The 14,699-nt window shown below is 51.8% G+C and overlaps 1 protein-coding gene across 2 annotated transcripts; it reads right to left on the bottom strand.

Annotated features, from left to right (window-relative positions):
- Positions 1-935: 935 nt before the first annotated feature.
- Rem1 (RRAD and GEM like GTPase 1) lies at positions 936-12,448 on the bottom strand. 2 transcript variants are annotated; one of them, XM_021194541.2, is made up of 5 exons: positions 12,392-12,448; positions 10,996-11,538; positions 9,935-10,014; positions 5,328-5,529; positions 936-4,546 (listed from the first exon to the last, which is right to left on the bottom strand). In XM_021194541.2, exons 2-5 carry the CDS (start codon positions 11,333-11,335, stop codon positions 4,275-4,277), a joined length of 894 nt encoding a protein of 297 aa, XP_021050200.1. In that variant the 5' UTR covers positions 11,336-11,538; positions 12,392-12,448; the 3' UTR covers positions 936-4,274. The 2 variants fall into 2 exon arrangements, with proteins under 2 accessions (XP_021050200.1, XP_029392308.1); XM_029536448.1 differs by lacking the exon at positions 12,392-12,448 and having other exon boundaries at positions 10,996-11,725.
- Positions 12,449-14,699: the final 2,251 nt, after the last annotated feature.

Here is a 14,699-nt window from a genome sequence, read left to right as displayed (position 1 = left end):
ATCACCAGTTTGGAGGACTTAACACGTTTCCTGCAGAAAGCACCTAGAACACAGTACCTCTTGCACTTAGCAAAATGTGGGAACCTGTTCGGCCAGCATCTAAGATTCCTAAAAGGCTTTCCTGTGCTAATGAGGCCCTCCAGGTACCCTAAGTCCCCAGCCAATGATTGCCCATCCTGGATGTCCCTGCCCTCAGTCCCCCAAAACTTTAGAAGCCTCCAATTACCCTAAGTGAAGTTGATCTGCCTACTGACTCTGGTTCTCCCCCCCCCCCCGCCCACCGTGTGGTTTATTCACCTTACTAACCCACAGGGCTTCCAACCCCCCAGTTCAATGTCTACTCCTATCCTCAGGGACTGGAGGACCCACAGCAAAAGTAGCACCTGCTGTTACTATCATAGCATCTTGAACTCGGACCCTCTCCTCTCCCCATCTTTAGTTTCATCGGTCATATAATTAAGGCAGCCCCTCCAGGATGCCTCTTGACAGTGGCTGAGTCGAACTGGCCTAGGGTCTATTTCTTAGCTTTCTTTTAGCTTCAGCATGTTCATCTGTAAAAGCATCTACTGAGGAGAGGGTGGGGAAATGAGAAAACAGGTACCAAGGCACAGGGCCTGACCCGACACACAGGAAGACTTCAGAGTTAGCCATCTTGTTTGTTTCTGTGGGGAAGACCTGCTATGGTAGGTGGTGCACTGTGGTTTTCTTACATGCTGTCCCAGCTTTGCCTGACTGTCCTTTGCCTTACTGTCTGTCCCGGAAGGGGATTTTACAGGTCGGTGAGTGTCTGTCTGTAGAAAGCAGCCACTGTTACAGCCGCTGGTGCTGGAGACAGAACAGCATGTAACCTCACCCTAGTGAGCCTCCATTGCTTGGGCTGAGAACAACAGACAATGAAACATGAGAACACATAGATATGACACAGGCTCGGATTCAGTCCCTTTCTTTTGCAGACAGGGAAACTGATGCCTAAGGAAGAAATAAAAATTTCCTAAAGTTCTCCAGTGGCATATCCAGGCAGAAATTTCCAGGCAAATCTTCAGTTTAGACTCACTTCTGCTCAACACTGGACTTCTCCAAGGTCTTAAAATGCAATAGCATGGCTGTGTGGAGATTACAAGCCAGCCTCAGGTACTGGGCCTCTGCAGGCATCCATTCCACTGTTTTTTGTTTGTTTGTTTGTTTTGTTTTTTCAAGATGGGCTCTCTTTGTGTAGCCCTGGCTGTCCCAGAACGTGCTGTATTGACCAGGCTGGCCTCCTCCCCAGTGCTGGGACTGAAGGTGTACAGCACCTGGGCTCACCTTGTAGTTTTGAGACAGGGTCTCTCACTGGAACCTACAGCTCACAGAGTAAGCCAAGATGATGGTCCATCAAGGGTCAGGAATCTGCATCTCTGTCTCCCCCATGTTGAGATCACAAGCCTGTGACATGGTACCTGGCTGTTTGCATGGGCTCTGACGGAACTTGTGTCTTTGACCCTGAGCAGCACTGAGCCCTCTCCCTAGTCCCGTTGGATATGTCTTAAAGCAATTAATCCTCGAGTCAGGTTTGGGGCAGGGAATTGCCACGAATCTTATTTTATAGTGGGGAGGGGAAATGAGGCACAGAGAAAGGGGAGGGAACAGAGTTCAAATGTTGACCCCTGGCTGCATGTGCTCGCCTGTCCACATAGCCACATTTCCTATCCTGGCTTCCTTTTCATTCTGAGTGGCCTGGTGGAAGACCTCTCCTCTTTCTGGCTTCACCTTCCTCATGGGTGAATTGAGGAGCCCTCCCTGATGACCCCTTAATCCCTGTTCTCTAACGTACCTTCCCACCATCTGGGGTGAGCTTCAGGCAGCCAGCAATGTCTCCCCAGGGCCTGGTTCTCAGCCTTGGCACATAGTAGTCCCTCAATAAAACCCGTGGCGCAAGAACGAAGGGAAGGACAGCGCTCGTTCATGGTTCTCAAGGCCCGCTGGGAAACTCTGGTTGGCCTCCTCTCTTGGTTCTCCGTCCAGGCAGCTGTTTTCCCCTCCCCCTCCCTCGCACCCAGCCCTCCATCCGGCCTGCATTTTTCCGGGTTTGATATCATTTTTTCCACTCTCCCGGCTGCTGCCGGTGGCCTCTGCCAACTTTCCACAGTTACAGCCTCCCACCCCCATTCTCAACCGCAGGCCGGAGACGACTTCGGGGGCGGGGAGACCCTCCTCTGCTTCCTGGGCATAACTGGTGACCAGTGAGTAGGCGGTGAGCATCGGAGAACTGGGCACCTCAAAGTATGATTTTTCTGTGCCTCATCCTTTGCACTGGTTCACGGGTGACTTCTGTGTAGGGTCCAGGAGTCTGGTGGGGGGCAGCTGGTTGGAGGCAGGGGTGTCAGAAGTCTGAGGCAGGATGGTCTAAACAGTTTGCATCTTGTTCTCTTCTCAAAGTTGTGACAGTCCCTCCTCCCCCATCCTCCCCGAGATGGAAACTCCTGACCCGACCCCTACACCCAGCTGGGTCCTCAGCCAGGCGGGAAGCCTCACTGTGTCCCTCATCCCTCACAGCCAAGGGAGGTCAGAGGAGGGGGCTGGGTCCTGAGGGAGAGCCCAGAACTCACTGGCTGGATGACTCTGGAGTACTCTCTGCCTGTCTCAGGGCTTCACTTTCCACATTTGGAAGATGAATGCACTGAACTAAATTAGTGTCCATCCTGGGATTAATGGACTGAGTTCCACGGAATTCTTGCCCGGCCCCCTCAGATTATATGCAAAATTGTGTTAGGAAATTGGTGTCCTCCCTCGGTTTTGAGATAGCAGCTGGCTACATAGACCTCGCCGGCTTGGAACTTGAACTCGCTTTGTGGACCAGGTTGATTTTGAAGTTTCAGGGGGATCCTCTTGCATCTGCATTCCTTCTGCATTATGGGTATTTATCTAACTTCCACCTCCCTTTTCTGCTAGACTGCCTCAATTCATCTGCCTCAATTCACTGAGTTCTGGACTACGGGCATGTACCGCTATTCCAACATAGTACCTTTACTCTGAACCCCCTTGCAGTGCTAGAATCAAACTTATGACCCTTCAGTCACACCTCTACCTCCTGTCACTCTATGTGTGTGTAGGCCAGAGGTCATCTGCCTACTGTCTGTTTTTTTTTTTTTTCCCCCAGAGACAAAGCATGACTGGCCTTGAGCTCACCAAATAAGGCAGGCTGGCTGGCCAGTGAGTTCCAGGGATCCACTAGTTCCTGCCTCTTAGGTGCTGGATTATAGTATTGTAGTGCCATGCTGGCTTTTTGCTTGAGTTTTGGGGATGGAACTCGGGACTTCTCCTTGGCTCTTTATTACTGAGTTATTCACCCCACTGCCTCCTGAGGAGAACTGTGGCCAGGGGCTCAAGGGACCTGGGATCTAGGTGGCCTCACTTAGAAGAGCTGTGTGATTATGGGCTCCTGCTTTCCCTCTCTGAACCCCCTTTTCCTAAGCAGCCAGAGGAGGTTAGGGGCCACACTCTCCAGTGTTGCACAGACACAACACACACATGCATGAAAATAACAGGGGCTGGGTGTTCGGCTCCGTGGTAGGACGCCCTAGCGTACATGACAGATTGATACCTTGGCATGGTCAGCTCACACAATCAGCAGCTCTTACAGTGCCAGTCTAGACATTTTTGTGGTTCTAGAATCTAAAATAAATGAGTTAAGAAGGAAATAGGAGGTCATTCAGCATTGTGTTGGGAATGTGATCCACTGTGTGTCTCCCTCAAAGGCCTTGGGGTAGAAACTAAATCCGGCAGTTGGGAGGAGGGCCTGAGCCTATAATTAATTCACTGACTTTATTGATTGTCCAAGACATCTGGGCCAGCAGGCCAAGCCAGTCTACAGTCAAGTTAGATGTCTGGGGAGAGAGTGGAGATGCCTGGAAGAGCCCACGGAGAGACCTCCACACATCAGACAGGACATCCTGGGCCGGCTTATTGTGGTACATTCTGAGAGTTGGTCGCAGCCCAGGGACAAGAAAGATTTTATTTTACTTTTTAAATTTTTTTATTTTTTTATTTACAAAAGGACACCCACCCTGTAAAAAAAGAAAAACAAAAACAAAAAACCTTGTGCCTAGCTTGGGTTTATAGCCCCATAGTCTGCCTATTTATCTCTTCGCCCGGCAGGAAACATCCCCAAATCACTGGCTCCTGGCGATGCTATTGCCATTCTGGCAACAGGCAAGGTCGACCAAGAGGACTCCAACAACGCACCTTTTCTCCTCAGTGGCACCATAGTGTCCCATCACCCCAGAGATGCGCTGGCCTCAGAGCACAGCCAAGTTGTGGCAGGACTTGGAGCGGGCTTTGAGTGCCCGGCGTCGTGCGCTGCGTGCTGTCAGGCGTGCCAGGAAGCGGCGGGCGCGCTGGCCCAAGCTGGCCCGTCGTCGAGGTGAAGGTGTCTCCAGGGCCGCATTGTCCTGGCGGCGCAGGCGCAGTTGGCGCACCACGCCCTCGAAGAGCTCTGTCACATTGTGCTGCAGAGTGGCCGAAGTCTCAATGAACTTGCAGTCGAACACCACGGCGCAGGCGCGGCCCTCTGACCGGGCAGAGCCAGAGGCAGATGGCAGAGATAAAGGTGGGAAGAGGTGTGTTCAGACGCAGGAAGCAGTTTCCTCCGTGCCTACTTAGTTCAGGAGTCAGGGGACCCAGGGGCAAATCATAGGCTCAGTGTAGGGACTGATATTTAGAAGAATAAGGCTGGGAAGATTTGCCCTCGTAAGTAGGGCCATTTTAAGACAAGTACGGGTCCCACTAGAAATATGAAACTTATTAAAATATTCATCGCCCACTGTAAATATAATTTATACCTAATTTTAAAAGTTTTGGTTTGTAGTTCCTGGCCAACACACTAACTGTTTCGTATAAAGCTTGAGTTTATAATCTCCCCAATTTATACTGGAGCCACCAATGGCCATTTCAGCCTTTGAGAGAAGCTGGTAGTCACTGGAGGTGGGCAGAGCGCCTCTGATTATCAGCCATGGGGCTGATACGGGGGAATTTTAAGCGAAGGTCACAAGGTAAGCTGTGGTTCTGGAAATCTGTTAGCTGTCAAGGAGGGGTGATTAAATAGGGTTAGAATGATTGAATAAGGACGGGTCTGGACAAAGTGACAATGCCAGGACAGGACAGAGGCTTGGGATCTGGAACGAAGAGAAGGGCTCTGTGGGACCTGGATGCCGATTTGGGAGGTGAGAGAGGACAGGACAAGTAAGTTGTTCGTTGTAGGACAGGCTAGGCTGGAGGGCACAGACCTCTGAGGCGAGCACTGGAGGAGGGGCAGTCAGGCTGAAGGAGAGAGGATGTGATAAAGGACTCACCTTCTACTGAGACTTCCCGGCAGCGGGCCAGGTCGGCTTTGTTGCCCACCAGGATTATGGGCACGTGGTTGGCCTGATGCGTGCGCCTCAGCTGGATTCGGAGCTCCGAGGCGCTCTCAAAGCTGCTGCGATCCGCTATGGAGTACACGATGACGTAGGCGCTGCCCGCCTGCAGGCATGACTCCTGGCGCCAGCTTTCATCCTGCGGGGGAGGGACCCCAGGCCCATCCTCAGAGTGTGCCTAGCCCTGGGAAAGAGGCTCTGTTGGTCTAAAGGGCAGAGTAGGAGAGGTTCTACCTGGGATGGTTTTGGGGGACAAATTCTATCATAATGCCCCCTGGGAAAACCATTGATTCTCTGAGTCTCAGTTTCTTCAAAAAGCTGATGGATGCTTCCTCATTTCCTTCCTGGGGGAGGGGGGTGGGGGTGCGAGGGCGGGGCTCTGTCCTGCAAATAAAGGTCTAGCTTTGCCTGTTCAGCCTCCTCGCCTTTCTCTTCCTCCTTCCTCCATCCCATCTTTCACCTTTTCTTCTTCTTCTTCTTCTTCTTCTTCTTCTTCTTCTTCTTCTTCTTCTTCTTCTTCTTCTTCTTCTTCTTCTTCTTCTTCTTCTTCTTCTTCTTCNCTTCTTCTTCTTCTTCTTCTTCTTCTTCTTCTTCTTCTTCTTCTTCTTCTTCTTCTTCTTCTTCTTCTTCTTCTTCTTCTTCTTCTTCTTCTTCTTTTTGACAAGGGCTCACCCTGCATCGAAGAGTGGTTTTAATCTTGAAGCAATTCTCCTGCCTCAGCCCTGGGTCATTGAGAAGGCTCAGTGGGTAAAAGTGCAGGCAGTGGGAAGCCTGGATGTGATTCCTGGGTCCCACAGTGGGAGGAGAGAACCAACTCCTGCAGCTGCCCTCTGACCCCACACCTGCAGGTACATGGCAAGCCTGTATCCGCACTCATACACACTCACACACGCTGGTTATAGAATAAAGTGTGTGTGTGTGTGTGTGTGTGTGTGTGTGTGAGAGAGAGAGAGAGAGAGAGAGAGAGAGAGAGAGAGAGAGACATGCACAGAGACAGTGAGAGAACAGAAGACTGAATTCAGGGAGACTTTTCTCAGTACAGTTTTGGAGAGCTGAAAGGTCACCTGTGAGGGGTGAGAACATAAGAGGATGGGAATGGGAAGGGACACTTAAGAAGCAGAGCTCTTTCACTTTACCAAGGGAAGGAAAGAAGTGGAATAACAAAGCCAGCGTGAGCTCCGGGATGGTAGATTTCAGGCCTTTAATGAGGTCTGGTTCTTGTCCTAAAGGCTCATGTTCTGGAAGGTGGTTATGGGATGGGGAGGGAAAGTGTAGAGTGGGGAGGGCCTACAAAAGTGACAGAGGATGGAGAGGTGGTATGGGGTGTCAGGGGAAGTCTGCAGAGTATGGGGGAGCGCCCCAGTGAGCCGGTGGACAGGGTTTGAAAGGAGGGACGGATCCAGCAGGGAAGAAGGCTGTCTAGGAGAAGGGGAGAGTCTTAATGGCTGAGGAGGGGAAGGCTGAGTGTGTAGAAAGGGAGGAAGGTGAGCAGAGAAGTGGCAGGTCCTCGGTGGGTGAGGGGCGCATGCTCGACATCTGCCCTGGTGGTTTCTCAGGCCGAATAACCTTTGAGTAGAGTCAGACAGAAGTGGAATCTCAGGAGCTAGAGGAAGGCTCGCTGGGTAAAGAGCTTGCTGCACACCCATGAGGATCTGAGCTTGATTGAACTTGACTCGCAGAACCCATGTTACAAAAAAAATTCTCAAAACCCTTCCCCGACAAAACCCCAAAACCTATGCGCAGCGCTGAGGTCAGAGGTCAACTTTCCAGAGTTGATTTTCTCCTTCTACGGTGTGGGGTAAGTCTCTGGCTGTCAGGCTTGGCGACAGACACCTTTGCTCAGCTTTGCCATCTTGCAGGCCCCATGCCTAGCTTTTGATCGGTCTGCCTAACTCACTGACTACTCTGTAGCGTTCGACTGCATTCACAAAGCAGTTCATTCTCATAGTGGTCCTAGAGCTTGGTGAGGCTTGAACCGCATCTGCCTCCTTCACCAGGGTCTTCAGGCCTCCTGGCCCACTAGAGACCCCGAGCGAGTAGACGGTAATGGGGAAACAGCCATGGTGTCTGCCATGCATTCCGGAGTGGTGGCACCTAGGCTTTGAGTAGCCTTTTGTAAGTAGCGATTGTTATCTGAGGTTTATGGAGGAGCTTTTCCTAAAGGATTCCAGAGCCTTTGCATAACTTAGTCCCGAGGCATACCTGGCAAACCAGGAAGTCCTGTGTGGCTGAGGACTGCTTAGGTAACAATTCCTTCACACAACTCCTAGATCAGAGGTTTGGGAATGCAGAAATTGCCTGGCTAAACATGCCCTTTGTGTAACAATAAAAGAGGCTTCGGCAAGGTGATTTGGAGTTTAGTCCATCGGAGACGGTTTCACCCTGCGGTAGAGGAAGCCATGACACATCCTGCAGTGTCTCTCTCTCTCTCTGATTGACATGCATAACTAAGAACACCAACCTAAGACTTAAGCTGAAGGTCCATTAAGTGATGTTCCCAGGGCAGTTGGGGACATGATCACCCCAATAAGCTGTGGAGTTTGTAGATCTGGGCATGGTTTACCTGCTCTCGGACAGCTTTGGACATAGCCCCTCTGAGCATCGGCTTCTCCGCTGACAGAAGGGAAGAAGAGTGGCTGGATAGCTTTTTCTTTTTTTTTTTTCTTTTTTTTCTTTTTTTTTTTTTTGTGGCTGGATAGCTTTAACTGCACATTATAATGTGTGTCCATTGATTTCCATCATCGGCCGAGAGGGTGCTCAGAAACCCCGGTTGCTGTCTTGGGATCATTGTTGGGATCACTCTCACCTAGGCCTTCTTCTCTACTTGTTAAAGGGAATTAGTCAAGCCAGACACGGTGACACATGCCTGTGATTGCAGCGCTGGGGCTGGTGAGATGGCTCAGTAGGTAAAGGTGCCCGCTGCCAAGCCTGATGATCCAAGTTCGGTTCCCAGACCCACATGGTAAAAAGAGAGGACTGATTCCAGCAGTTCTGGAACATTCAGTTGTCTTCTGACTTCTACATGAGCTTGTACCCCCTTCCCCCATACAATAAAAATCTAAAACAATGATGGCACATCATGAGGCCTCATCTAAAAGAATAAACAGATCTGTCCACATAGCCTCCTTGTTCTCAGGTTCTACCAGCAGCACTGTCAGCCACTGAATGCTGCTTATTATTTATTTATTTTTGAAACAGGGTCTCTCTACACGGCCCCAGTTGTCCTGGAACTCACTATGTAGCCCAGGTTGGCCCCTCAAACTCACAGAGATCCACTTGCCAAGGGCTGGGGTTAAAGGCTTATGCCACCAGGCCTGGCCTAACACTGTATTCTAACCTTCATTTATGGGGCTTAAGTTCAGGGAAAAGATGGCATAACTAGTCTCTCCTCCATGTTTCCTGTGCCCACTAGGTGCCCTTGTATCCTTAGATGTGAACATAATATTTGGCACATGGCAAGCAGGTACAAGACGATGGGTTCTGTTGGTTGAATCCCTTAACAGAGATAATATCTGCACTGATAGTCTCTCCCCAACTCTTTGAGACAGAATCTCATGTAGCCCAGGCTAGCCTTGAACTCACCATGTAGTCGAGGATGGCTTTAAACTTCTGCATCCTTTTGCCTTTAGCTACTGGGGTCGCAAGCGTGTACTCTCATAGCTAGTCTGTGCAGTACTGGGGTTCTGACTCAGAGCCTTGCAATTCAGAGCATGCCAGCACACGCTCTGCTAACGGAGCTATATCCCCAGCTCATCTTCAATTAATATATCAAACTCCTACAATAAGTATATATACCTGTGTAATGAAAGGAAAGAGGCCCATTGCATGCCTGTTCTGGAAGGGGGCAGGGGAGGGTGACCCCTGGTTTTCCTTTTTCACTACCTCCGTAGCTGTCATGGTCACCCCAGACATCTCCCCTGTCCTACTTAGCTACTGCTCTCTTCCTGTTCTAAGCTCGGTGACTCCTTCACAGCTGCACTGGGCTTTAACAATCAGCCGATGCTGCTGTGGCTAGGGGTACAATTTGCTCTGTGGTGAGACACATTCAGAGCTGGCCCGTGGCCCTGGGTTTGATCCCCAGAAACTTTTGTACACAGACAGCAGTAGCGTATAAAAGTACCTGATAAGGCAGGAATGCTTGACCCATTTACCAGATGAGAAGATTAAAAATCAGGGTCAGGACATTAACCGCACAAAGCTACACAGCTAGTGAGGAAAAGGAAGGGGTGTGTGTCACCCTTAGGCATTTGGGGGCCAAATCCAGTGTTTTATGCTTTGTTTTGTGTTTCCAAATGTGGGAGGCCCATAAAGATGAGTAGCATGCGAAGGAGAAGTGCATTCTGGGATGTCTGCTGGGAGGGGAATCGATGCAGTGAGGGCAGAGGTCAGGGCTTCAAGGTTCTGCCCTTGAGAAAGCTACAGGTCTGAGGGAGGGTTGCTGAGGCAGGCCCCTGCCCTAGGTCCTGCTCTGTGTGCCCTAGAAGGAGACAGGGGTCTAATATTAATTTTAGCTCCCCTCCCCTAACATGCTTAAAATGCCCTACCAGTTTCTCAGCCTCCCAGGTGTCCATGACCACCAGAGTGGTGTCCTCTCCGTCCACCGACAGCGTTCTCTCGTACACACCTGCAATCAAGTGAGAGAGTCGAATCTGAGTGTGGAGGAGGCCACTAGAGGCAGCCTTCCCTCACCTCCCTTTCTCTCGTCAGTCACTCTTTGACATTTTCCTGGGGTAAGGGATCCTGTCCGTCCGGTGGTCACAGCTCTACTAGGTGTCCATGTGTCAGAATGTTACTTGGCACATAACAGGAAGTTGCTAGAAGCTGGGTCTTAGCTGAGTGACTGTGGGCTGGAGGGGTGGCCTGGGAACCCTCCCCAACCTGCTTTGACTCTCCCTTAGTGTGCCTTTAGGCAGATCATGTTATTTTGGGCCCCAGTCTCCCCACCTGTGACACATGTACAGGATGCCCAGGAGAGTCAACACTGGAGAACAGGCCTGGCCAGAGGGTCTCCATCTCTTCTCTGTGTTTAGCCACTCCTTCACGATATACCCTGTATCCTCAAAGCCAGTTCTGCAGAGGCCTATCTTCATGGCACCTGTCCTGGTGCTGTGTATCTGACTGTCCTGGGGCCCATGGTCTTGCAGCGCCTGGCCCTGTGTGCTGAATGCATTGGGGGGAGGGGGCGGGTAAAGCAATCCAGAGCACAGAACTGGAGGTCTGGAAGCCTCCATTTGGGAAGAATGCTAGTTTTGTTGTAGGTCTCTGTGGCTGATGGATGGGAGGGGATAGGGGTTGAGAGTCAGGGGAGACTTGGGGCTGGGAGTGTCTAAGCTGGGTGAAAGCCCATCATTTCTTGGCACCCATAGTTTCTGGTTTTCTCCCCTTAGGACATGGAGGCAATTCATGAACCTTTCATCCAATATCCCTCCTCTTGGCCCTGCCTAGATTGTGCCCTGCACCATTTACTTCGTGGCATGAATGAACGATGCCCTTGTGAGTTGAACAGCGATTGACCTGCACATCTACTCTCTGCAATCCTGTGCTCCTGGCAACAGGCTTTTCAATCCCATGGCCACAGCCTGGCTTGTCCCCGTGGGGCGCCTACCTCCCAGCTGCTCGGGAAGGTCTCGGTCTTGTTTCTCTGCGAAGAGGCTGGCCAGGCTAGTCTTCCCAACACCAGGGTCTCCAAGAAGCACCACCCGGTAGAGTGCCTCCCAAGAGCCTTCGGAGTCGCTGGATTCAGAGGACCACCCATCCTGGGCAGGGGAGGGTTTCCGGACGGGAGGGTTGAGGGAGACTGACTGACCCAGTCGGGGATGCTGGGTTGGTGCAGGGGGTGCAGTGCACAGGCGGCCAGGCTGGTGGCCCCTGGACGACAAGGGTAGTGGCGTGCTGGCTCGACGTCGCAGAGTGGTCTTTGCTTCCTTCTGGGTGTTAAGAGTCATCCTCTGTGAGGAAATCTCTAGCTTCCCTGGTTTCTTCCTTCCTTCCAAATGAAGTGGGCTGGACAGTAAGTCTGTAACCCGTAGCCCGGAGTCCCTTCTTAGGGCCTGATAAACGGTGGAAATAATTTCCTCCAGAGCCCTCTCAGGTTCAACTGGGAAGAAACTCTTCAGCTCCTTGGGTTCCGGGGCTGCTGGTTTCGGGTCTAGAAGGGTCGAGGGCATAGGCTCTGAACACTCACAGATGTGCACACCCGAAGCAGATTCCCAGGTTCCGAAGATAACCCCTTTCCCCATGACACACACAGGCAGAGAGGGCTGTAGCAAGTTGAGCCATCTAAAGCATCTATAGTGTATTCATCCTGCCCGCCAGACCGGTCCCTACCCTTCAGTATTTGAGACCCTCCTCACAGAAAGCATCGGACCGACCCCTTCCTCCTTCCCCACTGGTCTTCACATGTTTAGGGACGGTGCGGGGAGAGAGGCGGGGGAGGGGGACACTGAGGAGGGTTGAGGGCTCTGGGAAGTTTCATTCCCGCTGCCTGAAATCCCCGGTCGAGTTTGAAGAGGAACTGTGGGGTGCAATGGTTCCCCACAAGGGCGAGGGGCTCCGGGGATCTCCTGGCTGTAACCCGAGTGCTCTGGTGCCATGGGAACGGCGTGCCCGGCTCGCCCCTGCGTGAAAAATTCAGGAGCCGCTGGCGCCATGACCTCCAGCTGTTGTTGTGTGGGGTGGGGGGAGCCGCGAGGTACCCCGCAACAGGTTTGGTGACAGAACAGGGCGTAGGAGGAGAACCCGGAGGGGATCCCACCGGGTTCGGAAATCAATTGCCCTTTCGGGTTGGAACTTTCTCCACTCGCGGTCCTGGATGTGAGTCCCGAGTCCTGGGGTGAGGGCGCAGGGGTGGTGGTGGTGGTGGAGTTCCTTGTGCCAAGCTCTCCCACCCTTGTCCCCCATTCCCACCTATCCCCGCCCAGGACGCGGGTTCGAGGCTCCCGGTCCTCGGACCACATTGCATGCAAGGGTCTGGAGAACTCCGCCAGGACAGACAAGTTTACCTTGACGCGCGGAGGCTCCGAGTCCCCGCCGCCCCAGCTGCTGGGTACTCCGCTGTCCCCCGGCCTCCGCACGCAGCCCCTCCGGCCGGTCCAGCCCGTTCCAGCGACACCCCGCCCCGTGCGGCCCCGCCCTATCAAGGCAGCCCGGGTCTCCGCCCTGTAGACCTCCGCCTTCAGTCCTCCCCGTGAGGTGGGGGTGACCGTGTAGGAATGGGGTGCTGGAGAGGGAGTTTATTCTTGGGTCTGGACGTCCTTCTGTGTCCGCCTCAGTTCTCCCCACTTACGGGGCACATCTACTTCAGCCCTGGATGGAAGCCTCTAGGGGAACTTGGTGTTCCGAGTCACAGGTTCCACCGTCCAAGGGAGGCAATTCCGCAGGACTGGGCTCTGGGCTAAGGAATCTGCGCCTTAAACAAACGCCCAAGTGATGCAGATAACCCGCAGAACACACTTTGAGAAAGCTCTGGGTGGAGGGTTAATTTTGGAAAAGGGCTTGGAGGAAGCGAGAGCCTTATAGTCTGCATAGTAAAGACTTCGGGGTGTCTGATTCTGATACCATTAAGTCGCTCGTCATCCATTTGCTTATGATTAGCAGGGATTAAGGTACCTGTCCTTTGGTTTACTGTCCCCTTTAAAATAAGTAATACATACGAAACATTTATTTGTTGGAGGGAGCGGGAAGAGGGAGTGGGGAGAGCGGGCCTTAGCACCTGGAAGAGGATTAACATGTACAAGTCGCTTCTCTCCCTCTACCAGGTAGGTTTGGGGCATTGAGCTCAGGTTTTCAGGCTTGGCAGCAAGTGCCTTTATCTGCTGAGCCAACTCACTGGCCCTATTATCCATCATTTAAACTTTTGTCGGCATGTGGGAGCAGGAAAGATACTGATCTTGATAAAGGAGAAAGAAGCTGGCTGCAAGGCCAGCATCCAAGCTCTTTGAGCAGGGAGCCCCATTAGCTCTTGAGGGGTTAAAGTGTAGGGAGGGTGGTGGTAGAGACGTGGAGGCCAGGCAGTACCTGTGGGTGGGACTTCCCGTCATGCCTGAGGGGCTCCAGATTCAGAACAGATCCAAGCAGCAGGATAGGCTGCCTCAGCCCCTGGCAGGGCTTGGGACAATAGCAACCCCCCTCTGGTCTGACTGCCTTCTGCAGCCTGGAGGTCAAGCTGTACCCAGATCCAAGTCTCAGCACACTGTAGAACAGTGGCTTCCAGGTTGTGCCTTGCCTTGGGTGACCCCATTTTACAAAGCAGTGGTTATCTTCATTTTGACTGAACATGCAGAGTGGTCGGTAGACGCTACCGTCCGTCTGGCACCGCCCATGAGGCGGAGACCGATAGACAATTTAGTCCTATAAGAGAAAAATCATCCTCTATTAGCTTATCAAATCAGACTGGGACCATATAAGCTCATTGGTGTATGAAAACTGCAACAGAAAAACAGACAGGGGGATTTACAGAACACCAGATCAATAAAGGGCACAGCACCCTCACCTGGACCCCACAAAAAGGACAAGTGATGTAGCTATGGTAACATCCCCACAGACCTGTCATGTGACCATCTGCTGCTGCTGTGTGTCAAAGGACCAATAGCTCTCAGAAGAGTCTCCACGGTTTGGCTGGGGCGCTTGAATTACTATTCATTCATCCACTGTCCATCTTCTCATCTGGCAAGACTGGCCTGCCTGCCTCTCTGGCTCACATCTCAACCCTGTGTCTGGGCTCTGTGAGCCTCCAGCAGCTCTCTACTTGTATTGTTAATATCTTGTCTAACCTCTGGCAGTGATGTCTCTGGTCCAGTAGTTCTGCCTTCTGACTCCAGGAGTATCCCTTGAACTCTGTGGCTGCTTTAACTCCTTGTTGTAGATATTCTATAACACACACACACACACACACACACACAAACACTCACACATATATACATACATAGATATATACCTGTATAGACAGATACATGCATTAAACTATACAAACTATAATTAAAATGAGAATAAAAGAATCTGAGATTGCCAAGGGCCAGTTACCAAATCAGGACTGCCTGGTAAACTGCAGTCAATGAAATGGACACAGCTTGTGAACTTACTGTTTTCAATAAATTCTGGCACTGGGGACACACAAATGTGATCATGCTTCTAACATGTAGCTTGGCTGTCCTGGTCTCCCTGTCCTGCCTGTAGGATGAGCTGTGCTGGACAAGGGGACAAGCAAAACCACTGCCTGATGGTGTGGTGACCTGGTTTCCAGCCCCAGTTCTGTGACTCATTGTGTGTGACCTCAGGTAAATCAACTCCCCTCTTTGGGCTTCAGTTTCT

Source organism: Mus pahari, chromosome 3, assembly GCF_900095145.1.
Source record: "Mus pahari chromosome 3, PAHARI_EIJ_v1.1, whole genome shotgun sequence".
NCBI lineage: Eukaryota > Metazoa > Chordata > Mammalia > Rodentia > Muridae > Mus > Mus pahari.
Note: the sequence above shows the minus strand (reverse complement) of the source record. Positions and strands in the feature narration are given on the sequence as shown.

Bases quoted from the DNA above. Each gene is read 5' to 3' on its own strand.
- Rem1 (XM_029536448.1), bottom strand. From the start codon at position 11,629: ATGGGGAAAGGGGTTATCTTCGGAACCTGGGAATCTGCTTCGGGTGTG. The intron at 10,015-10,995 runs GTAGGCGCCCCA...ACTTGATTGCAG, and splicing joins CCTTCCCGAGCAGCTGGGAG to GTGTGTACGAGAGAACGCTG. The intron at 4,547-5,327 runs GTGAGTCCTTTA...CTGCCCGGTCAG, and splicing joins CCGGGAAGTCTCAGTAGAAG to AGGGCCGCGCCTGCGCCGTG.